The sequence below is a fragment of the Erinaceus europaeus genome, chromosome 1 (genome assembly GCF_950295315.1).
Source record: "Erinaceus europaeus chromosome 1, mEriEur2.1, whole genome shotgun sequence".
Lineage (NCBI taxonomy): Eukaryota > Metazoa > Chordata > Mammalia > Eulipotyphla > Erinaceidae > Erinaceus > Erinaceus europaeus.
In genome coordinates, this window is record NC_080162.1 from 191,872,066 (window position 1) to 191,896,274 (window position 24,209).

At 40.7% G+C, this 24,209-nt stretch overlaps 1 protein-coding gene across 1 annotated transcript in view; it reads left to right on the plus strand.

Annotated features, from left to right (window-relative positions):
* ASPH (aspartate beta-hydroxylase) overlaps positions 1–24,209 on the plus strand; it is a 103,842-nt gene that overhangs the window by 32,914 nt on the left and 46,719 nt on the right. The window contains exons 5-8 of the mRNA XM_060202355.1: positions 6,532–6,682; positions 9,837–9,973; positions 12,713–12,811; positions 17,147–17,236. Coding sequence (XP_060058338.1) covers positions 6,532–6,682; positions 9,837–9,973; positions 12,713–12,811; positions 17,147–17,236 — 477 coding nt within the window. The remainder of the gene's footprint in view (positions 1–6,531; positions 6,683–9,836; positions 9,974–12,712; positions 12,812–17,146; positions 17,237–24,209) is intronic.

Genomic DNA, 24,209 nt, shown 5'->3' on the forward strand with positions numbered 1-24,209 from the left:
TCAGCTGAACCATTTCCTTCCTTCCCCCCCTGTACCTACTGCCTTCGTTTTGTTGTTATTGTTGTTGTTGTTGTTTGTTTTTTTCCCATGGTTGTGTGTCTCTCTCCAATCCCTCATTTCATGAAGATGTTCCTCTGTAAGCTCATAAACTCACGTGTGGCACATGCTACTTCAGACCCTCCTTATCATAGTGAACACTCTAGACACCTGTATCTCAGTAAAGATCATATTCCAGTAGCAGATAAATTGTTTCATTTTGGTTTATTTTACCAGAGCAATGCTCAGCTCTGAATTATGATGGTGCTGGGAATTGAACCTGGGAGTTCAGATCCTCAGGCTTGAAAGCTGTTTTTGCTGCATTCCCAGCCTTTGTGCTATTTTTTTTTTTAATGTTTATTTCCTGAGAGAGAAGAAGACTAGAGAGATCCACTTTGGCATATACAGATGTGGGAGCTGAATCTGGGACCTTGCACCTACATGTCTTTCACTCTACCTATGGAACCATTTTTTCTAGCTGCAATGGGAATTTATTCTCTCAAAAATGATTTAGTGAAAGCCCACTGTGTCTCTGTCCAGCACTCTTCTAAGCACTGCATACACAAATAGTAGCAAAGCATATGAAGTTTTCATTGTAATGGCGAAGACAGTGCATGAGAGTGACAAGTACCTTAAATATGCTTGATAGTGGTAAAATACTAACACAGCAAAAATAAAGTATTTGGGAAAGTAGGGAATTGAAATAGTGGGTAGGTTGGCAAAGGTGGGTCTCAGGAGGTGGGATTTAAGCAAAGCCTACAAGTTGTTGTTGTTTTAACAAATACTTGTGCAAAAATCATAAACTATTAAAAATAAATATACTGAAACAGCTTATGCAGTACTAACTATATCCCATGAAGGTTGACAGTGAGGAAATAAGGAGTATACTTGTTAAGTTTGGGGACGGTTCTGGTGATGTGATAGAAGGTGACAGGGCAGACAGCACTTTAGAGGAGGTGACCAGAACAGACCTCTCTAAGGAGGGGGCCCAGGTGACAGAAGGAGCTGTCCTGGCAGCGAGAGCTGCAAGGGCAAAGGCCTTGAGACAGGAAATGATCTTGGCATAAGAAGCTCTAGGAAAGAACGGCCAAGCTGAAGGAGACGGAAATGTCCTGCGATCGTCCTTACAAGTCATGTCTGTGTTCTGGGAAGCTTCGAAGTTTTGTGTGTAGAGTATGGCTGTTTGACAGGGGTGTGTGTGTGTGTGTGTGTGTGTGTGTGTGTGTGTGTGTGTGTGTGTGTGTGTGTTTCATCAGACCACTGCTCTGCTCTGGCTTATGCTGGTGCAGGGTTGGGGCTGGGGGATTGGGGCAGACTGGAACTTGCAGTCTCAGGCATGAGAGTTTCTGCATAACCAATATGCTGTCTCCCTTCCCAGGTTTTTTAAATTTGTTTTCGTGATAGTTTTGGTTGCTTAGTGGAAAATGGCATTAGTGGGCACAAATGTAGAGGCAAGAGTTTATTGCAGATGTGCTGCAGATGGTAGTGACTTGGACTTGGTTGTAGCCATGGGGATAAAGAAGTGTGCAGAGGGCAGAGATAATGGATTAGGTGAAAGAGTCAGAGAAAGAGTGGTTACTGGGTTTTGGATTTAAAAAAAAAAAAAAAAAAAAGCTCAGGGAAGATAGGGCTAGTGAATGTCTTTGAAGACTGGGAGAGGATATAGTTTCGTGAGGTGGACAATCGGGGTTGTTTTGATATTGTTAAAGTTGTTGGTCACTATTACAAGCTGTATCAATTTTGGATTAGTGGAGTCTAAAATTCAGGGTAAAACCAGGGCTGATAGACAAACAGGTTGGGTAATCAAGCAGCCACAGCTTTCAATATGGAGTGATTGTCAGCGCAGCTGAGAAACGATAGATAAGGAGTCAGAGAAATTTTTCAGTCCAAAGCCAAGTTGACAACACCCTTTTGGAAGGAGTCAGTGTAGTCACTTGTGCATGGCACTCACACGGTTACTCTGTACTTCACACCTTAACCACAACAGGTTCTTTCTATTCCTCCCCTACTAAAAATGTACCAATTTTTCATCAATTGATTTTGTTAAAAAAAATACAAATGCAGGAGTCAGGCAGTAGCGCAGTGGGTTAAGCGCAGGTAGCCTAAAACGCAAGGACCAGCATAAGGATCCTGGTTTGAGCCCCGGCTCCTCACCTGCAGGGGAGTCGCTTCACAGGCGGTGAAGCAGGTCTGCAGGTGTCTATCTTTCTCTCCTCCTCTCTGTCTTCCCCTCCTCTCTCCATTTCTCTCTGTCCTATGCAACAACAATAATAACTACAACAATAAAACAACAAGGGCAACAAAAGGGAATAAATATTTAAATATATATATATGAATGCAGGAAAATCTCTATTTTATTTTGCCTCTGGGTTATCTGTGTCGCTAGATGCTCAGACCATTCCCAGCAGCCATATATTTTGAGAGAGGGTGAGCAAAGAGAGATACAATGGAAGAGAGAGAAGGAGAGGGGGATCGAGAGGGAGAGGGAGGGGGAGGGGAGAGAGAGGGAAGGAGGGGGAGAGAGAGAGAGAGAGAGAGAGAGAGAGAGATGCAGCACTGATGTATGGCTTGTGAAGCTACCCCCTCTGGTGGTGAGGACAGGGACTTGGTCCTGGGTCCTTGTGCATGGTGTAACATATGTACTCTACTGAGTAAGCCACCTCCCAGCCCCTGAAAAAATCCTCTTATCCATAGTACAAAGCAGTATTAGCAGGCCACTAATTTTTGTAAACTGATATGCTTAGCGATCCTTCCCAAATCACTAAGTCACTTTACTATTAAACAGAGAACGTTTATGATACCAAAACGTCATGCCTCCTTAAATGATGTGTTTGTCATTAGTATCGCCAGCCACATGATTAAGGAAAGCATATTAACTAAAGAAAATGATGATTGATGCAAATACTGATTTACTTATGCAAAAAATGTTTTGTGCTTTAGAATTTTGATGTGACATAAACTTTGGTTACCAAAGAGTAAATAAATGCCATGTACACTTTTTGCACCAGGGTGATTTTTATGTTTTTTTTTATACTTATTTATTCCCTTTTTTGTCCTTGTTTTATTGTTGTTGTAGTTATTACTGTTCTTGTTATTGATGATGTTGTTGGATAGAGCAGAGAGAAATGGAGAGAGAAGGGGAAGACAGAGAGGGGGAGAGAAAGATAGACACCTGCAGATCTGCTTCACCGCCTGTGAAGCGACTCCCCTGCAGGTGGGGAGCCGGGGGCTCGAACCGGGATCCTTATGCCAGTCCTTGTGCTTTGTGCCACTTGCGCTTAGCCCGCTGCGCTACCGCCCAACTCCCTGATTTTTATGTTTATTGCCTTATTTTAACAGCTGGAATTTGAGATTTCAGCCTCAGTCCATATTTTTATCTCTAAATTATTATGTTATGAGATGTTATTACTATTGATATTAATGTGGTATAAATCAATATTCAGGCATAGTAAATTAATTTTTATAGATAACTTAAAGAAAGTTTGGGTTCATAGAATTTTTATAAAGAGGAGCGATGATAGGGTTTGCATGTTTTTGTTCACAGATTTGGTAGTTACTTTGTAAAGTTCTAACAAAATTTTAAAACTCAGCAACATTATGATAAGAGGAAACTGTAGAATATCCTTTTTAAAATAGCAGTAATATTACCTGTAATATTCATGCGCATCGGGTGAAGTGCACATAGTGCAAAGTGCAAGGACCAGCATGAGCCCCCAGCTTCCCAACTGCAGGGGAGTCACTTCACAAGCAGTGAAGCTGCTTTGCAGGTGTCTGTCTTCCTCCCCCTCCCTCTGTCTTCTCCTCCTCTCTCGATTTCTCTCTTGATTTTATACCCAGATTTTATCTTTGGATCATTGAAAAATACCCTGAACTTCATGTACAAAATCTTGAATTATAAACTCACTTCATTTTATCGTCTTACATAAACCATTAGTGCTCTGAGGTAGAAAATGACTCATCTTCAAGAAATGGTGGGTAGGGGAACTAGTATGAATCAACAAGAGATTTTGCCATGTTAACATCCGGTAAGAAATATGGCTTCAGTTCATGTCATCTCATCTGCAGATGCTAAACTGATCAAAATCAATCTGTGCAGTTTCAGTTGTTTTTGTTTGTTTGTTTTTCAGTTGCCCCCAGGGTTATCACTGGAGTTTGGCGCCAGCACTAAGAATCTACTGCTCCCAGTGTTTTGCTTGTTTTTCCCCCTAATTTGTATTAAGACCATGAGAAATTGGGAGGGAAGGGGGAGACAGAACAAGAGAAGGATAGACACCTGCAGATCTGCTTCACCACTCATGAAGTGACCCCCCGTGCAGTTGGTGAGTGGGGACTTGAACCTGGGTCCTTGCTCATGATGATATGTGTGCTTAACCAGGTACACCACTGCCCAGCCTCCTACGATTTCAGTTCTTAACAGCAGAGTTTATCAGTTTCATTCCATAAATTTTAAGGAATTATGTGACATTTTCATACTACTTTTTCTTAATTCTGAAAGTTATAAAATTCTTCAGCTTAATTAAAATGAACAGTGAGGTGTTCCTTCTCTTTGAATTGAGTTTAGTTAAAGATATCTATCTTGGGAGTTGGGCAGTAGCTGCAGCGGGTTAAGCGCACGTGGCGCCAAGTGCAAGGACCGGCTTAAGGATCCTGGTTCGAGCCCCCAGCTCCCACCTGCAGCGAAGTCGCTTCACAAGTGGTGAAGCAGGTCTGCAGGTGTTTTTCTCTCCCCCTCTCTGTCTTCCTCTCCTCTCTCCATTTCTCTCTGTCCTATCCAACGATGACATCAATAACAACATCAATAATAACTACAACAATAAAACAAGGGCAACAAAAGGGAATAAATACATAAATAAGTTAAAAAATATAAAAGATATTTATCTCTATTGCTGTTAAAAGAATGAGGGGGATATCTTGGAAGACCTTACAGTAAGCTTGAAAAGGCCCCTTCTAGATCCTCTTGGTAAGTTAAGGAGATTATCAATAGAGAGCATGTATGCTTTCAAAAGGGCTCTTCCAGCTTCCCTAAATAAATAAAAATGGAATTACTGTATGATCCATCAATGCCACTCTAAGGTATTTATCTAAAGGACATGCAAACACTAGTTAGAAGGGACATATACACCCCTGTGTTTATAGCTGCATCATTAACAGTAGCCAGAGTGGAAACAGCCTAAATGTCCATAAACATATAACTGGCTAAAGACATTATGGGATATATAGTCCATGGAATGCTACTCTGTAAAAAAGACGAGTTGTGTGTAACCCCCCCCCCCCATGATAACCATCATATTTCTAAGAAGGTCTTAGATATGGGTTGACTTTTTTTTTAAGTTCATGTATTTCAGTTCTCTATAGTCCATATGTGAGTGAAACCATCCAGTAGTTTTCCTACACTTCTTTACTTCACTAAGTATCATCACCGGAGGCTAGGCAGTAGCGCATCAGGTTAAGCGCACACAGTGCAAAACACAAGTACCCACTCCTCTTAATGTCATAGTGGACCAGTCATTCATTCGCACTATTCTGTCTGTGTGGAAAATCCTTCCTTCCAGTCCCTAATATGCTTGTGTCTTCTCCCCTCCCCTGTCTTTCCAGCCCCGTCTGGGTATCCTAAGTGCTGCTGGCCACTCCTAGCACTCCTGAGCCTGCTTTATTTTTGTCCACAGCACCACAGCCACCACACACATCCTTTTATCTGTATACTAATTTTCTTTCCATTCAAAATTGAAGCGAATGAGAGAGGACTTTATTTTGTTCAGTTTTTCAGTAATGTGCAAAGACTGGTGCCCGATTCCCAAAGAATCGTGTTAAATGAATGAGCAGACACTGGGTCTGTGCACAAGAGCCCTGTCTGTATCATGTTAACTCTTACCATGCTGTATGTAGATCTCTTTTAGCCATCACATGGTTTGGTTGGGGGGAATATTCTTTTTCATAGCTCTTCTTGGCTAGCTTTTCTTCCTTTATTTATTTATTTACTTATTTTTATTTCCTTCAGAGTTATCTCTGGGATTTGGTGCCTGCCTATTGAATCCACTGGTGGACATTTTTTTTTTGTTGTTGTTCTTTTCCTTTCTTTCTTTCTTTTTTTAATTATTTGATAGGAGGAGAAATGTTGAGGAGTGTGGGAAATAATGAGAGAAAAAGAAAGATACCTTTAGTACTATTTCACTGCTTATGATACCTTTCCTCTCCCCCCTTCCACAAGTGAGGACTGGAGGTTTGAAGCCTGCTCCTAGCATAGGTACTGAGTCGGGTGTGCTACCATCCCACTCCATTACCTTTTCTTCCTGCACTTTCAGCAATATGCAGCATGGTTTTTTTCTTGTTTTCTAAGGTTTTTATTATAAGAAAGAAATTGAGCTTGACTTGAATTACATTTAGAGCATGTTCCAAAACTAGCTTTTCATGAGGTTTTTGGATCAGTAGTTACAACTGTAGTTTGATGTTTAAAACTCATTCAGTGTGCGTGTGGCTGGGGGGGACTTCCTCTAGTGTGAAGATGATTTGGCTGAGAAACGAAGAAGCAATGAGATCCTACATGGGGCCATTGAAACCTACCAAGAGGTGGCCAGTCTGCCCGACGTCCCTGATGATCTGGTGAAGCTGAGTTTAAAGAGGCGTTCTGACAGACAGCAATTTTTAGGTAAGATGGAATAAGAACATAGCGGTAACAGATACCATGCTTTTATTTTATCTTGAAGAAACTGAAAGATGTGTATACATATATGTCTTGGAAGAGTTTAGATGCATTGAGGAAAATTTGAGTTTCTAGTTAGTGTCACATTGTTTAACTGTGTCTTAGACTGATAGAACAGTTCTCACACAGTAGTGATAAGGACTCAAATATATATATTTTTCCTCCTCCAGGGTTATTGCTGGGCTCGGTGCCTGCACCATGAATCCACCGCTTCTGGAGGTCATTTTTTTCCCCCTTTTGTTGCCCTTGTTGTAGCTTCCTTGTGGTTATTATTATTGCCCTTGTTGACGCAATTCGTTGTTGGATAGGACAGAGAGAAATGGAGAGAGGAGGGGAAGACAGAGAAGGGGAGAGAAAGACACCTGCAGACCTGCTTCACCGCCCGTGAAGCGACTCCCCTGCAGGTGGGGAGCCGGGGGCTCGAACCGGGATCCTTACGCCGGTCCCTGTGCTTTGCGCCACATGCGCTTAACCCACTGCGCCACCGCCCAACCCCCGGACTCAAATATTCTTTGCCACCTTCCTCTCCATTTTACAAGGGAGTTAAAATGAGATGCTGAGGTTATCCTCATTTGTTTCAGCAATCATCGCTAGTAATTAAGAGGTTTAGAATAAAAAAACTCATCTTGTCAGGCTAAATTTGTTGCTGAACTAAAGAAATAGATTTTCTTTCTTTTTTTATCTTTTTTTTATTTATTATTGGCTTGAGACAGAGAGAAATCGAGAGGGTAGGTGGAGCTAGAGAGAGAAAGAGACAGAGAGACACCAGCAGCCCTGCTTGAGCACTCAGGAAGCTTTCCTCCCTGCGCGTGGAGACCGCCACCACCTGGCCCCAAGTGATTGATTTATAGAATGTGAAATGAGAAAAACCAAAAAGAGAAAGATGAATACCAGATGGTCTCACTGATAGTGGGAACTAAGAACCAAGAACCGAGAGGGAGAACACGAAGTAAAACCTGGACTGGGTTTGATGTATTACACCAAAGCAAAGGACTCCCTCCTGGAAAGAAGAGGAGGGAGGGATTGGAGAGGGGGTCCTGGTGGAGGATGGCTGGAGGTGAGAGGGTTTTGCAGACTCCTAGCACAGCAAGATGAGGAATGGTACCCACCTGTCAATCACTGTATTGTAAACCATTAATCCTCAAATAAAATGATTTGGAAAAAAAAAAAAGGTAATTCCTAGGGGTTAAAATGATCAGAACAGTTTTTCTAGCAGAATGTTAGGAATTCCAGGCATAAGATACTTTATATATAAACTTTGATTCTACTCCAAGGAAAATTACACAAAGTAAACCTATAAAATTCTTGGAAAAGAACAGACCTGGACTGATATTTTGCAAATAGAAAGAGTGTAAAAAAAAAAAAAAGCCATTCAGGTCTGTGAAGCCTCAACAGGCACTATTGTCAGTGAACTTGACCACAGTGGCACGTTCATGAATGACTTGTGCATACAATGCCTTACAGTCTCCTCTGGTGACCATGCCTCCTTCAAGGGAGAGGACTATATTCAAAGGCTATAGGCTTGTTAGAAAAATAGGCTAGGCATAATGATATAGGCTTGTTAGAAAAATAGGCTAGGCGGGCAATATTTTTCCAGGGCTGGGAGTAGGAGACAAGTGAGGAATTCATACAAAGTTTCAGAGGCTGCCAAAACCCCAGTAAGCAAGACAAGTACATTGTGTACTTTTATTCAAAACTCAAAATTGATTTCAGAATCCGCATTATTAAAATTTTCAAGACAGAATCTGTAACCAGTGATAAAGAGAGCTGTTTCAGAGCCTAGCCTAAGACAAAAGGAAAATTCAGTGATAGTGATTTTATGCCCCAGGCAAGTATCAACATTTTTTTTGTCTTAAAAAAGAAGTCAGACTTCCTTTTAAAAAAAGTGTTAGGGAGTCGGGCGGTAGCACAGCTGGTTAAGCCTACTTGGCGCAAGGCGCAAGGACCAGCGTTAAGTATCCCAGTTCAAGCCTTTGGTTCCCCACCTGTAAGGTAGTCCCTTCACAGGTGCTAAAGCAGGTCTGCAGGTGTCTATCTTTCTCTCCCCTTCTCTGTCTTCCCCTCCTCTCTCCATTTCTCTCTGCCCTGTACAATAACAACAATAATAACTATAACAACAGTGAAAAACAAGGGCAACAAAAAGGAGAATAAATTTAAAAAAGAAATAAAAAATTGTTATTAATGATTTAATAATGATTAATAAGATTGTAAGATAACAGGGGTACAATTCCATACAGTTCCCACCACCAAAGTTCTGTGTCCCATCCCTTCATTGGAATCTTCCCTAGTCTTTATCCTTCTGGGTGTGTGTACCAAAATTCTTGAGTTGAAGGTGGAAGGTCTGGCTTCTGTCATTGCTTCTCCTCAGGACATGGGTGTTCGAAGGTGGGTCCATACCCCCAACCTGTTTCTGTCTTTCCATAATGGGGTAGAGCTCTGGACAGGTGAGACTTCAGGATATATTGGTGAGGTCATCTGCCCAGGGAAGTCAGGATGGCATCACAAAGATGGCATCTGCAGCTTGGTGGCTGAAAGGCATTTTTATTTTGTTTGTACACAGTATCCAGCTGTCCACTAGAGGGCAGCCTAGTACTGTATGATGTCTCCTTTGCGCTATTCTAGAGATGAGGAATTCCTCCTTGTAAACAATGTGAGCAGAGTAGTTTTTCGAGTTCTGTGCAGGTTGCTAGACCCTCAAGTCTATTAAACTGTTGATTTGGCTTGTTCTCCTGTTCAGCTATACTTATAATTTTAGAATTGATCATAGTAAACCAAAAACATGACAGATAAAACTTTTTCTTTTTCCAAAAGAATCAGTAAGGAAAGCTTTCTCTGAGGAATGTGATATAAAAAAGACAAATGCTGATGAAGTGAGAACGTGAGGATACCTTTAAAGTGTTCACATCAGCATCATGTTCAACATCTACCTGTCTGTATTACTGAAGCCACTGCAACTTTGCGAAATTCTAATATCAATATAGAAAGCCAAATTTAGACCAGTCTTTGATTTCTGTTGAATAGTCTCTAGTGACTTATATCCTCCATGTAAAGACGTAAATGATCTGATTCTTTCTTTTTTTTTTCTTCCCCACCAAATCAGGTCACATGAGGGGTTCACTGCTGACCCTACAAAGATTAGTTCAACTATTTCCTGATGACACATCCTTAAAGAATGACCTTGGAGTGGGGTATCTCTTGATGGGAGACAATGGTAATGCCAAGAAGGTTTATGAAGAGGCAAGCACAAAATTTACTAACTACTACAAATGATTTTTAAGTCTTAACGTTGTTTATAACTTGGACGTTGTGTGCTTGATATCTTAGTCTTGTCTTTTAAAATAGCTAAGTAGAAGATAAGTATTAGGGAGTCGGGGGGTAGCGCAGCGGATTAAGCGCACGTGGTGTGAAGCGCAAGGACCAGCATAAGGATCCCGGTTGGAGCCCCGGCTCCCCACCTGCAGGGAAGTCGCTTCACAAATGATGAAGCAGGTCTGCAGGTGTCTGTCTTTCTCTCCCCCTCTCTGTCTTCCCCTCCTCTCTCCATTTCTCTCTGTCCTATCCAACAATGACGACAACAAGAATAACAACGAGGGCAACAAAAGGGAGTAAATAAATATTTAAAAAAGAAGATAAGTATTATTAGAGGCCACTTCTAAATTTTGTTTTCTTATCTCTTCACCCTATTGATCAGAGAATTTTAAATTTTAGTAGGGTTAGATTCCATACAGTTTTTGCAAAGAGACTCTCATACCTAAGTCTCTGAAGTCCCAGATTCAATCCCCTGCAGCACTACAAACTAGAGCTAAGCAGTGCTCTGGTAAATAAATAAATTAATTAATTCAATTTTAATTACCACTGGGTACATCAAAATCTTCAACTTTTAATTATGATGTTTTTTTAAACTTCTTCCTCATCATGATCAGTTCAGAGTCTAAGCATTCCTTATAGTAAAGGCCCAGAAGAGGGTCCACTATATTGTTCCTGATGGAAATGACCAATGACAGTGGAGAGAGGGATCTGTTAGAGGTCTAGGCCCAGCATGTCTATGTGGGAATCCCAGGATTCCCTGACTAGGGCCTTGGATGATGGGGTGGCCTGGTAGTGACCAAAAGAGCCAACATTCAAGTGTGCCGGTCTCTTGCCCTTATCCCAAGCTGGTGTACTTTATATCAACGTGTGATTTCTTAGTGATAGTGATTTCTTAGTGATTCTTTTTATGTTTGTGTTTTTAAATATTTTTACTTATATATATTTTTTAATTTTAATGAGAGGGGTACAGGGAAAGAAGAGTGCCTAGAACACTGCTCATCTCTGGCAGGCATGAAAGTATTTTTGCATAACTATTATGCTTGTCTCCCGGCCCTCACTCCTGTTCTTACAATGCTATCGAGTACCGTGATTTCCTGCTCAGTCTAAGAGCTAGACCTACAAAGTGGAGTTGTCCTCAGCTTATCACTTCCGGTGGCTGAAAAATCCTTCAGTTCTAAAGCGGTTATCTTTTTAGCCTTGTTACAGTTTGTCTATTCTCTGAGAAAAGTCAAAATAAGACCCCTGCTTTGTATAGTGTCTATACAAAGTGCCTTGTGACACATGCCACCCAACACAAAGTGAATTGATGTGACAGGGTTGAAAATGTATGCCATCTATGGAAGGACCTGTTCGAGGTCATAAGGTAAATCCATGTAGGTACTATATTAGTTAATGGCTAAAACCTAACGCCAAGGATCCTTCCTGTCTTACAAAGTCTGCATAAAGGAAATGCACAGCTCGGTCATTCAGGATCATATGGAATGTAGGCATATATGCGGAATAGATATACCCATTGTTCCGACACTGCCAGGAGCCAAAAGGGTGGATTTCTATGATTTCTCTCTCCCTTCCTTTTTGCCTATCTTCCTTTCTTCCTTTCATCATCCCCTCTGTTCCCTCTCCCTTCTTCCATTCTTCTGTAAAAACATGATCATCTGATCACGTGGTGACTGGATGCCAAACATTTCAGTGTAATAGAGAAACTGCAGGCATACTGGTTTTCTCAGCCACTGTAAATGTATTCATCCCTTTTACAGGACATTAAATCTCAGCTTTGTGAAAGACTTTATTTTGAAAACTAAAATTCACCTACTGTTGTTTAGAAATTTCAAATCATAATCTCCACTAAGTAAGTGTAGTAAATTGAAATTATAGCAATATTATCCCATTGAGTGGATTTCTTCCTAAAGCAACATCAGTGGGCTAAAAATGCCTAATTAGGGGTGCTTTTTACTCCTTGCTCCCACTTCTGAGTTAATAAGCTGTGTCTAACAGTGGCTTCTCTTTAATCAAACTTTATCCAGATCAGCTTTTGTCACAGACAAAGATCACTTTCTGAAAATCGACACTGCAATTTCATGTTTCTTTGTGTTGATTTTATTTTGAGTCAACTTCTAAAAAATATTGATAATTCCCTGGCTGGATTTTTTTTGCTGCGCTTGGTTTCAAAAAGGCCTGATCACCTCTGTCACTTCGGGAAACATCCTGGGTTTCCCTCCATTGCTAACAATGCCATGGTGTTACCCAGCCACGCATGGTGAAAGGTCCATCACTATTCTGAATTCTGCTTCCTCCTGACATTACTCTGTTCACATAGTCATGACTTATTTATGAACTCTCTCTCTCTCTCTCTCTTCTCTCTCTCTCTCATCTTTTTTCTGCAAACATGTTTTGCTGATTTACATTGTTAATGGTCTAGTTGCCATTACCTTTTCATTTATTTTTTTTTATTGTTGAATAAATACTATGTAGATGTGAAAACATTTTGATTGAGTGGGAAATAAGGCCATTTAAACCTACTGTATAACAGTGGAACAGAGCACAATAGTGTTTTCAGCTGTAACTATAATCAAAGCCACACACAGCCAAGCTAATTAAGATTTGTTTTGACAGGTGTAGAATTTGTAGTTGATCACAATGGTTTTGTGCTGTTCTCTTTGAATCTAGGTTCTAAAAATGACACCGAATGATGGCTTTGCTAAAGTGCACTATGGCTTTATCCTGAAGGCACAGAACAAAATTGCGGAGAGCATTCCCTATTTGAAGGTAACTACCCCTGCCTTTCTCCTGTGGTCATCTTGTGATTGCTTTGACTCCTTGGGATACCCTTGACTACGTGAGGCGGGTTGATTGGCACGCACTGCTGCAGCTTTGCACCATCAACATGTACACCCTCTGACCATGACATTCGAAGACTGTGTAGACCTTAGTCACAATCGAGTGACAGATAACAGAAATGCCATGTAATCAGAAACTATTTGAAAAAAATTTTACAGAGAAATTTCTAAAACTGCAGGTGTCCTTAGTTTTTATGTAAATAGTGAGAGTGAACAAAAATTACTGACATAATATTTTTAAAAGATTTAGCTTATTTATGAGAAAGATGGGAGAAGAGGAAGGAAGAACCAGACATCACTCTGGTACATGTGCTGCCAGGGGTTGAACTTGGGACCTCATGCTTGAGAGACCAGTGTTTTTTCCAAGGAGTAACCTCCCAGACCACACTGATAGAACATTTTTTCTTTTTTTTTTTTTAATTTTTTAATATTTATTTATTTATTTATTCCCTTTTGTTGCCCTTGTTGTTTTATTGTTGTAGTTATTATTGTTGTTGTTGATGCTATTGTTGTCGGATAGGACAGAGAGAAATGGAGAGAGGAGGGGAAGACAGAGAGGGGAAGAGAAAGACAGACACCTGTAGACCTGCTTCACTGCCTGTGAAGAGACTCCCCTGCAGTTGGGGAGCCGGGGGCTTGAACCGGGATTCTTAAGCCGGGGCCCTTGTACTTTGCACCATGTGCGCTTTACCCGCTGCGCCACCGCCTGACTCCCCGCCGATATAACATTTTTTACTGTGGCAGTGTGTGTACTTACTTACTGGGTCTAGTTTTAACAGGGCATAGGCAACCTATACAATGTGAAGTAACCATGCAGAGTGAATGTGTCAAATGCCAGAAAGCTTGGCATCCAGAAAGATTCAGATTGAAATGGACTATCAGTTTCTTCTCACATATATAGTTGAATCCTTATCAATATACAAGAATCTCATTTGATGTAGTTCAGAATGTCCAACAGAACTTCCTATCACAATGAAAATAAATGTTCATCACTTAGACTCTCTAATATGGTAGTCAGTAGCAACACTGGTCTTTGGGGAACTGAGTATTTTTATCTTAATTCTAGTTCATTTGAATTTAAATACTAGAATATATACATCACAGCTGATATATTAGTGTGATGATTGAATACCTGGGGATTTTTGTTTGTTTTTTTCTTGTTTTATTTTTCATTTTTATTAGCCATTTCATAGAGTTTTACAAAATTTTAAGATTTAGGGATATTTCACAACCATTGGATATGGTGTGAGACTCACCACCCCCACCCCCACCTCCTCGTGGTTCTCTTTTTTATTGTTGTTTGTTGTTACCAAAACACAGCTCAGCTCTGGCTGTTAGGGGTGTCCAGGATCAAACCTGAGATTTCTTCTTCTTCTTTTTTAATCTGAGATTTCTTGCAAGCAAGTCCAGTGTGCTACTGTTTGGCTATCTCCCCAGGCTGGGGAATTTTTTTTTTGGGGGGGGGGTAATATTTTACAGTCAGCAGTAAATACAGTAGTTTGTCCATGCATAACATTTCCCAGTTTTCCGCATAACAGTACAACCCCCACTAGGTTCTCTGCCATCATGTTCCAGGACCTGAACCCTCCCACCCACCCCAGAGTCTTTTACTTTGGTGCAATGCAACAACTCTGTTATTATTATTTCTAAATGTCCTTCCCTTTTCTTATTTCCTCTCAGGTAAGCAAAGATTTTTAAATTCTCAAAGTATTTTCTAAATTCTCTCCCCTTTCAGCGATGATATAAAAACAAATATTCTTGGTGATAAACATTTCAAGACCCACTGGAATTGGAGTTCAGTGCCCTTTGACCATCTTGCCCTAACATTTTCCCCCTCTGGGAGTATGGACCAAAGTTCTTTCTGGGGTGCTAAAGGTGGAAGGTCTGGCTTCTATAATTGCTTCTTCATTGGACAAAGGGCGTTGGCAGGTTGATCCATATCCCCAGCCTGTTTCTATCTTTCCCTAGTGGGGAGGACTCTGGAGAAGTGAGATTCTGGGACACAGTGGTGAGGTCGTCTGCCTAGGGAAGTCAGGATGGAATCATAGTAGTATCTGCAACCTGATGACTGAAAGGCAGTAAAATATAAAGCAGGACAAAATGTTTAATAAAAAGGAACCATAAAGTAGCAATAGAGCAGATGAGAATAGGAACCTTAGGATAGAAAGATGGTAGGGTATCTATTTGCGGTATCTTCCAAGGCACTCAGAACTTTAGTAATCTTTGTTTGAACTTGATAGCTAACATGGAGGTTGACTAAGACTATTGTCTTGGGAGGATGGTGTCAGAGTAGAAAATAGAATTTGAAAGCCTGGTTAGAGCAGAGAGTGGCTCCCAATCTTGAAAAACAATATATAAAATAGAGTTAACTGTTTACCACATCAGTCTGACACATGACCCAGGTATATTCATATTTAGCACAGGAGCCTGTATAATCTTCAGGTTCCTGTCGGTCTGAGCTCACAGTCCATGGCCACAGCTGGGAATATTCTAGTACCAGTCTTTTTCAAGTAGCAGAGGATCACCCAGCCTCCCTTCTGAGAGTGGGGCAGTCCCTACCTTTGCTAGTTCATAGTGAGGGCAATGTCCTGGTTTCCTGCTATTTATTTATTCTAAACTAACTGCATTTTCAAAAATTTCCATCGTCTTTAATCCTATTAAATGTTTTGGGAAAGATTTCATCAGCAATGAGAATGTATTTGTTTTAAGTGAAAAAAAATTGTTTGCACTTGTGTCTATAACATTTTAAACATCTGATGAGCAACTAAATATAGCCCTTTTCTTTTTAGTATTTTAGGCTTATATTTCACGTCTACACATGTGCACGTACAACTCTGCATACTTGTCTCCAAAGTTCCTATGCTCCAACCTCCCTGACCTTCCCTCTGATAACCAGCCTCGTTTTCACAGTCAATGAGAATCATTCAGTACTGTTTCTTTTGAATATTTACTTGTTTTAGTCAACTATATTCCACATATATAGTTAGCTTAACTTCTTACTCTTTTCTTAGTATAATCACCTCCAGTTACATCTCAAATGATACAGTATCATATTTTTATAATTTCAGGGTATTCTATTGAATGTATGCTTCACTTTTTTTTTTTAAATCTAATCACCTGTCACTGGATATTTGTGTTGCTTCCAAATTTTGGCTGTTATAAATAGTGCAACTCTGACCAAAGGGATGCATATCCTTTCATATTAGAGTTTTCATTTCCTTTGGGTACATGCGTAGGAGTGCTATTGTTGGATCATAAGAGATTTCCATATTTATTTATTTATTAGTGATTTAGTAATGATTAATAAGGTTGTAAGATAACAGAGGTATGACTTTATACAGTTCCCCACCACCAGAGTTTTGTGTCCCATCCCTTCCATTGGAAACTTCCCTATTTTCTTTATCCTTCTGGGGGTATGGACCAAAATTCTTTGTGGGGTACGAATGTTTTTTATTTTCTGCCTCCAGGATTATCACTGGGCCTTGATGCCTGCACTATGAAACTACTGCTCCTGTGGCCATTTTTTCCATTTTATTGGATAGGACAGAGAAAAACTGAGGGGAGGTGAAAATAGGGAGAGAGAAAGGTAGATACCTACAGACTGCTTTACCACTTGTGAAATGATCCCCCTGCAGGTGGGGATCTGGGGGCTCAAACTGGGATCCTTGTGTGGGTCCTTGTGCTTGTACTATGTGCGCTTAACCCAGTGCACCACCGCCCCTCCCCCCTGCCGGGTGCAAAAAATTTTTAAAGACACTCTACACTGCTTTCTATAGAGGTTACATTAGTTGACATTCCCCTTAACAGTGTGCTGATTATTTTTTCCCTCCACATACTCACTAATACTTCTCATTTCCAGTCTTACTGATGTAGACGACTAAATATTTTGATTCAAGAATAAAACCCATATATGACATACGATGAGATTTGGAGAGCAAGATTAATGTGATAAGTACCCAGACGAGAAATTATTTGCGACGATGAAGTATGACTATTCCCAGGGATCATTTCCAAAGCGACATAGTGACTTTTATGGGCTACTACATTGTTAACTCATGACTTCTGTATTATTAAATTTAGTTCTTTTAGCTCCTTTTGGTCATGTTTAGTAAATGTTGACCAGTAATGTCATTGTGAAACTTTAATAATTAGATGGATTTTCTGACTCTGGGATTTTTATATGGTATATAAGGATTTAGTAAATCTGTGGGCTAAATATGGTATTTAACTACATCATAAAAAATAAACACTGTTATTTCCACAGGAAGGAATAGAATCTGGAGATCCTGGCACTGATGATGGACGATTTTATTTCCACCTAGGGGATGCCATGCAAAGAGTAGGGAATAAAGAGGTAAAGTATTTTATCTTTAAAATTTTTTTTCCTCCAGGGTTATTGCTGGGGTTCATTCAATATCTGCACCATGAATCCATTGCTTCCAGAGACTATTTTTTTCCCTTTTGTTGCACTTGTTTTTTATCATTGTTGTGGTTATTATTATTGTTGTTGATTATGTCGTTGTTGTTGGCTAGGACTGAGAGAGATGGGGAAGACAGAGAGGGGGAGAGAAAGACACCTACAGATCTGCTTCACCACTTATGAGGCGACTCCCTTGTAGGTAGGGAGACAGGGGTTCGAACTGGGATCCTCACTCCAGTCCTTGCGCTTTGTGTAATGTGCACTTAATCAGCTGTGCTACTGCCCAACTCCCTGACTTTTTACATCTTTATTATGAAAGGTAATGAATGTTTAGGGGTGCTGGTGGGTGAATTTTTTTCCTATACAGAGTTACAATTAAAAAAAAATATTTGGGGGGAGTCGGGCTGTAGCGCAGCGGGTTAAGCGCAGGTGGCACAAAGCACAAGGACCGGCGTAAGGATCCCGGTTCGAACCCCGGCTCCCCACCTGCAGGGGAATCGCTTCACAAGCGGTGAAGCAGGTCTGCAGGTGTCTATCTTTCTCTCCTCCTCTCTGTCTTCCCCTCCTCTCTCCATTTCTCTCTGTCCTATCCAACAACGACAACAACAACAATAATAACTACAACAATAAAACAACAAGGGCAACAAAAGGGAATAAATAAATAAAATAAAAATATATATATTTGGGTAGGGGCTGGGTGATGGCCCACCTGGTTAAATGCACATTTACAGTGTGCAAGGACCCTGGTTCAAGCCCCCGTCCCCACCTTCAGGGGAAAAGCTTTCCAGTGGTGAAGCAGGGCTGCAGGTGTTTCTGTCTCTCTTCCTTCCTATCACTTTCTTCCTTCTCAATTTCTGGCTGTCTCTATCCAATAAATAAATAAAGATACAAAAAATATTTTAAAAAAAGAAAAAAAAGAAATCTACTTGGGGGTGGGGGTAGATAGCATAATGGTTATGCAAAGAGAATTTCATGCCTGATGCTCTGAAATCCCTGGTTCAATCCCCTGCACCACCATAAACCAAAACTACTCAGTGCTCTGGTGAAATATATATATATATATATATTTGGGACATAAACTTTTTTTTCTCCGATCACTGGGACCTGAATGCTCTAAGTGTGTTGTTGTGTGCGGGCCGCGGAGATGAGAGAGAGGGGGTCCGGAGCGAAGAGGAAACATAAATCTTTATTTGTGCTGGCACCTCAGAGTTGGGTGCTAGAGAAGCAGGTTGGGCCACACGGAGGTAGCGAAAATGGCCGCCTCACGCAGTAACCTTTCCTGCGTCTGACCACCAGAGTGAAGCGCTGGCAAGAGAGCGAGGTGCGGAAAACGAAGGGCTTTTATAGGAGCAGCTTTCACGAGAATGGGAAGGGGGAGGAGTAACCATAGCACTCCAGGATAGGATGATAACTCTCATGAGAATGGGAGGGGGGAGGAGTAACCAAAGCACTCCAAATATCGCGGGGATATAGACAATGCCCTGAGGGCATAACATGGCGGAACAGGCACTCCCAGAATGTCCCAACTCTCACGGGAACTAGTAGCCTGAGGGGAAAACATGGCAGATGTGAATACATCTGCACAATTTCCCAGCGTCTCCCCCTTTCCTTTTATCTAATGCCCAGGGCAACAGTGTGTAAAGTCTGTGAACTACTCAGGGTCAGTCTATGAAAAACCAGTTCTTTTGAAAACGCCTGTATGATATAGGTTTCTGTTCATCCCACAATCCTGATACTATGGCCATTAGTTAAAAAGAAAGGGGGAATTGTTGGTATGCTTCTAAAAACCCCTTCTGTTTCATTAGTTTAATACCCCCTGCTTAACACTGTATTCTATTTACATAACCACTGCAGGGCATTGGTTCAATCCCCACTGGTTCATGATATGTTTTTGCTCCGCCCCCTCTCCTTGTCGCACTCTGATTTTCACCAGTCACTTTTCTCTCCACCTTCTCTGCGTCACATCCTGTTCCCACCCTACTGGGCTAGTATATTTATAAGGACAAGATTGTTTGTAGATTTTAGTTTAGCTTAGCTTGGCTTAGATTGTGCTGCATCCTGCATGAATAAAGAGATACTGCGTACAGCTCAACCATGAGTCCCTGGTCGTCTGTTACCTGCCTGTGAAGCCAGCCCATCGAAAACAACATAAGTGGACTTTTTCAGATAGAAAGAGAACAAGACAAGAGACAGTTTCATTATACTTTCAATAGGAACAAAGAATGGCACAGAGGCAAGAGTGAGAGGAAAAGCTACAACCTTCCTCCAGTGTGGTCAGGCTGGGATTGAACCTGCGATGCGTATGTGGTGTACATGACAAATCAATCACATTCTGCAGGTGAGCTATGGCTCAGGACATAAACTTTTGAAAGTAGTGATTGATTTATTTATCTGTTTAAGCTAGTTTTCAAACATGCAGCTGCTCCTACTTAACCTTATAACTTGGTGGATTTAGCTATATTTTTATGATTTTATTGGAGCATTAATGTTGACACATGGATACAATTTCTCTTCTCCCCATGACAGGCATCTGTAAAAGACTATTACCTAAATAGTTCCTTTTCCACCAAGTTGTGTTAGGATTGAGATACCCTCTCCACCCCCTCCTTTCCCCTCCTTCCCCAGAAGTCTTTGCTTTGGTGCATATATCGTACCCAATCCAAGTTTTGTGTTATCTTTTCTTTTTTTGTCCTTGTTTCTTAAGTTCCACATGTAAGTAAGATCATCTGGTGTTTGTCCTCTTTTTGGCTTATCTCATTTAATATGATTCCTTCAAGTTCCATTCAATATAAAGCAAAGGAGATGACTGCATCGTTTTGAGTAGCTAAGTAGTTTCCCATTGTTATATATACCACAACTTTCTTACCCCTTCATGTGCACTTGGGCATCTGGGTTGCTTCCAAACTTGGATAGATGTTTCAGTTAACTTTTTTTTTCTTTTTTTGAGAGAACTGAGTAATCCTAAGAGCAACCTCTAGATAAATATATGTGTTTTCATTCACTAGTGTGTATTTAAAAAGAATATATTTCCCTGAAAAACATGTTTTAAATTATGAAATAGATGGGTCCAAGATTGCTTAAATATGTCAAAAGTACAGGAACCATTGGTCTAGATTTCTGTCTAGGAATTGCGACATTTTCAGAATGAGATCCTTATTCAACTGATCCCAATGGTTAATTGTGTACACATCTTCTGAAACATTTAGTACCAATTTTCAGATGAACACCTGGAGCTGTAGTAAATAAAGATGCTGACAGAAATGTTGCAGCTAAAACAAATAACGTGCTTTCTTTGTGATTAGTACTTGCCTTTTTCTCTGAGTACAATGACAGCTTCTGTAGACATAACATTAGATCATTAGTCATGATGTCATCAACTGTAAATTCCCAAACATTTACAATCTACCAAGATTGACAGGGAGAATATTGTTGAACAGTGAAACTTCACGTCTGACACATCACAGGACTCTGGGCTGGGTTGTCTATATATAGTCAAAAAATCAATAGTGAAGCACTGAATCTTTGTAACCATTACATGCCATGTAGCTGATAAAGGAACATCTAAGAATAACAGAGGTTCAGGGTTGTAAAATTATTAAACAAATAATATCATTTGGGAAATTGAAATTCCAGAGAAACAACAAGATACATGATTGGATAATTTAATTGCCAGTTAGAGGCCAAACCAATTCGGGGTAATAGAGAGTTAGTTGATTGACACTAGTTTCTTAGTATGTTTTAATGTACATCTATCTTTGCCCTTCTAGCCTACCAGCTAGTCATCTGAAATACAGTGAAATATTAGAAGGAATGAGAAAGAAAGAAAGAAGGGAAGGAAGAAAGAAAGCATTGCTGATTAGTAATCATATTTATATCCTTTCATTCTTTTAGATGTAAATTCTTGGTAAATCCTTTGATTAAGTAGGATAAGAAAGATTTGGTATGGTATCTTAACACTGGATAAGTCTCTTCTGATCATCTTTATTGTAATTGTCATTAATTAATTTATCTTTGAACATTGAAGGGTCTGGGGCAAAGACAGATAAAAGAAGCCTATGATTTATTTGAATATCTTAGATGAAAACAACCCTAACTTCACGGACAAATAATTCACTGCAAAACACTTATAAAGAGCTTGAGATTTCAATTTCTGGGATTGTTCTGTCAGTCTAATTATCTTTACTATGCAAACAACACAATAGTCTTTGAATTGTAAAAGTTCACAAAGATTCATCCTTCTAGAGAGCAAGCATAAGCCTGTTGAAACCTCGTTACTATATTCTCAATCTGAACTGATAAATCTGGGGATTGATTGTCATCCTGTGAGTCTATATCAAGAAGCATCTATCCCTGTGGACAGGGTAATGACAAACACAGTTAAGTGCACATAGTACAAAGTGCAAGCACCCACACAAGGATCCAGGTTTGAGCCTCTGGCTCCCCACCTGCGGGGGATGATTCATGAGCAGTGAGACAGGTTTGCAGGCGTCTAACTTTCTCCCTCTCTCTCTCTCTCTCTCTCTCTCTCTCTCTCCTTCAATAAAATGGAAAAGAAAAAGAAAAAAAGGGGGGGCACCAGGAGCAGTGGATTCATATTGCCAGCACCAAGCCTCCAAAGGCAAAAGAGAAAGAGAGAGAGCAGTATCTCTCCTTAGTGAGCTTAAGGCACCAAGAATAAAAACCCCACAATTTCTTTTTTTTTTTTATTATTGGAGGGGATTAATGGTTTGCAGTATATACCATCGTTCTTACATGTGTAAAATTTCCACTTTCTGCAAAACTCTCATGCTCAGCCGAGGTCCCCCCTCCACCACCATGCACAAAGAAATGATAGCCCCCTGCCCCCCCCCCAACTCTCCTTTCCCAACAGAGCTTTTTAGTTTGGTGCAATACACCAAATTCCTCACTCTTAATAGCTGACTAGTATTCCATTGTGTCTAGTTACCACAACTTTCTCAGTCACTCAGCTGTTGTTGAGCACCTAGGTTGCTTCCAGATTTTGGCTATTACGAACTGTGCTGTTATGAACTATACACATCTTTGGAGATGGGTGTGTTTGGTTCCTTGGGATATATCCCCCACAGAGGAATTGTATAGCCACAGAGAAGGTCCATTCTTTTTATTTTAATTTTTTATTAGATTTAATATTTATTAAATTATGGGATAATTCCACACTGTTCCCATCACCAGAGTTCTGTGTCCCCATTCCCTCCACTGGAAACTGCAGTGGTTCACCCAAGGTCTCATGCTGCTCGCCTATTTTATTGTCCATGTCTTATGCCAGTTCTTTTGAAAATGCCTGTACGATATAGGTTTCTGTTCACCCCACACTCCGAATACTATGGCCATTAGTTAAAAAGAAAGGGGTAATTGTTAGTATGCATGAGACCCCTTCTGTTTCATTTGGTTTAAATCCCCCCTGCTTAACACTATTCTATTTACATAACCACTTCATTCTATTTATATAACGGCTGTTATCAAGCACCACCCTCCCTCCAGGGCATTAGTGGTTCAGTGATAGAATTCTCGCCAGCTCCACCCCCTCTCCTTGTCACACCCTGATCCTCTCCTTGTCACGCTCTGATTTTCACCAGTCACTTTTCTCTCCACCCTCTCTATGTCACATCCTGTTTCCACCCTACTTGGCAAGTATATATAAAGACAACATTGTGAGTTTTAGGGTAACTTGAGTTTAGCTTAGCTCTGCTCAGATTGCGCTGTGTCCTGCATGAATAAAGAGATACTGCATACAACCCAGCCATGAGTCCCTGGTCGTCTGTTACCCGCCCGTGAAGCCAGCCTGGCGAAAACAACATAGCCCGGCAAAAACAACAGTCTCAGATATGAGTTGGCTATTATTTCTGTGGCTATCTATCTATATATATATATATATGCCCATTTTAATACATTTTTAATTTTTATTTATAAAGTGGAAATATAGACAAGATAAGAGGATAGGAGGGGTATAGTTCCACACAGTTCCCACCACTAGAACTCCACATCCCAGCCCCTCCCCTGATAGCTTTCCTATTCTTTATCGCTCTGGGTGTATGGACCCAAGGTCATTATGGGGTGCAGAAGGTGGAAGGTCTGGCTTCTGTAATTGCTTCCCTGCTGAACATGAGTGTTGAAGGGTCAATCCATACTCCCATCCTGTCTCTCTCTTTCCCTAGTGGGGCAGGGCTCTGGGGAGTCAAGGCCCCAGAACACATGGTGGGGTCGTCTGCCCAAGGAAGTTGTTTGGCATCATGGTAGCGTCTAGAACCTGGTGGTTGCAGAGCTCACACCAGGTGTTGTCTCCAAGCCTCCATCTTGGCTCTGCCACCCATTTTTTCTTATGTCCCTGCCTTCTCTTCCTTTCTAAGTCATACCTACACCTGTTACTACTTCTGAGTGTCTTTCAGTTTTTCTTCTCTCTCTCTGGGTCTCTGGTGAAATTGGAGCTCAGAGCCCTCTAGTCATCTTCCCCTAACATTTCTCCCCCTCTGGAAGTATGGACCAAAATTGTTTTAAGGGTGCAGGAAGAAGGTGTTCTGGCTTCTGTAATTGCTTCTCCGCTGGCCATGGACATTGACAGGTCGATCCGTATCCCCAGCCTGTTTTTATCTTTCTCTAGTAGGGTAGGGCTCTGTAAAGGTAAAGTTCTATGACACATTGGTGAGGTTGTCTGCCCAGAGAGGTCAGGATGGAATTATCTTAGCATCTGCAACGTGGTGGCTGAAAGGCAGTAATATATAAAGCAGGACAAAGTGTTTAATAAACAGGAACCAAAAAGCAGGAATAGAGCAGATGAAATTAGGGATCTTGGGGTGGAAAGAAGCAAGAAAATTTGTTTTAGATATGTTCCAAAGGGCCCATGATTTTAATTTTTTTTCCTTAAGCTTGATAGCTAACATGCAGGTAGATT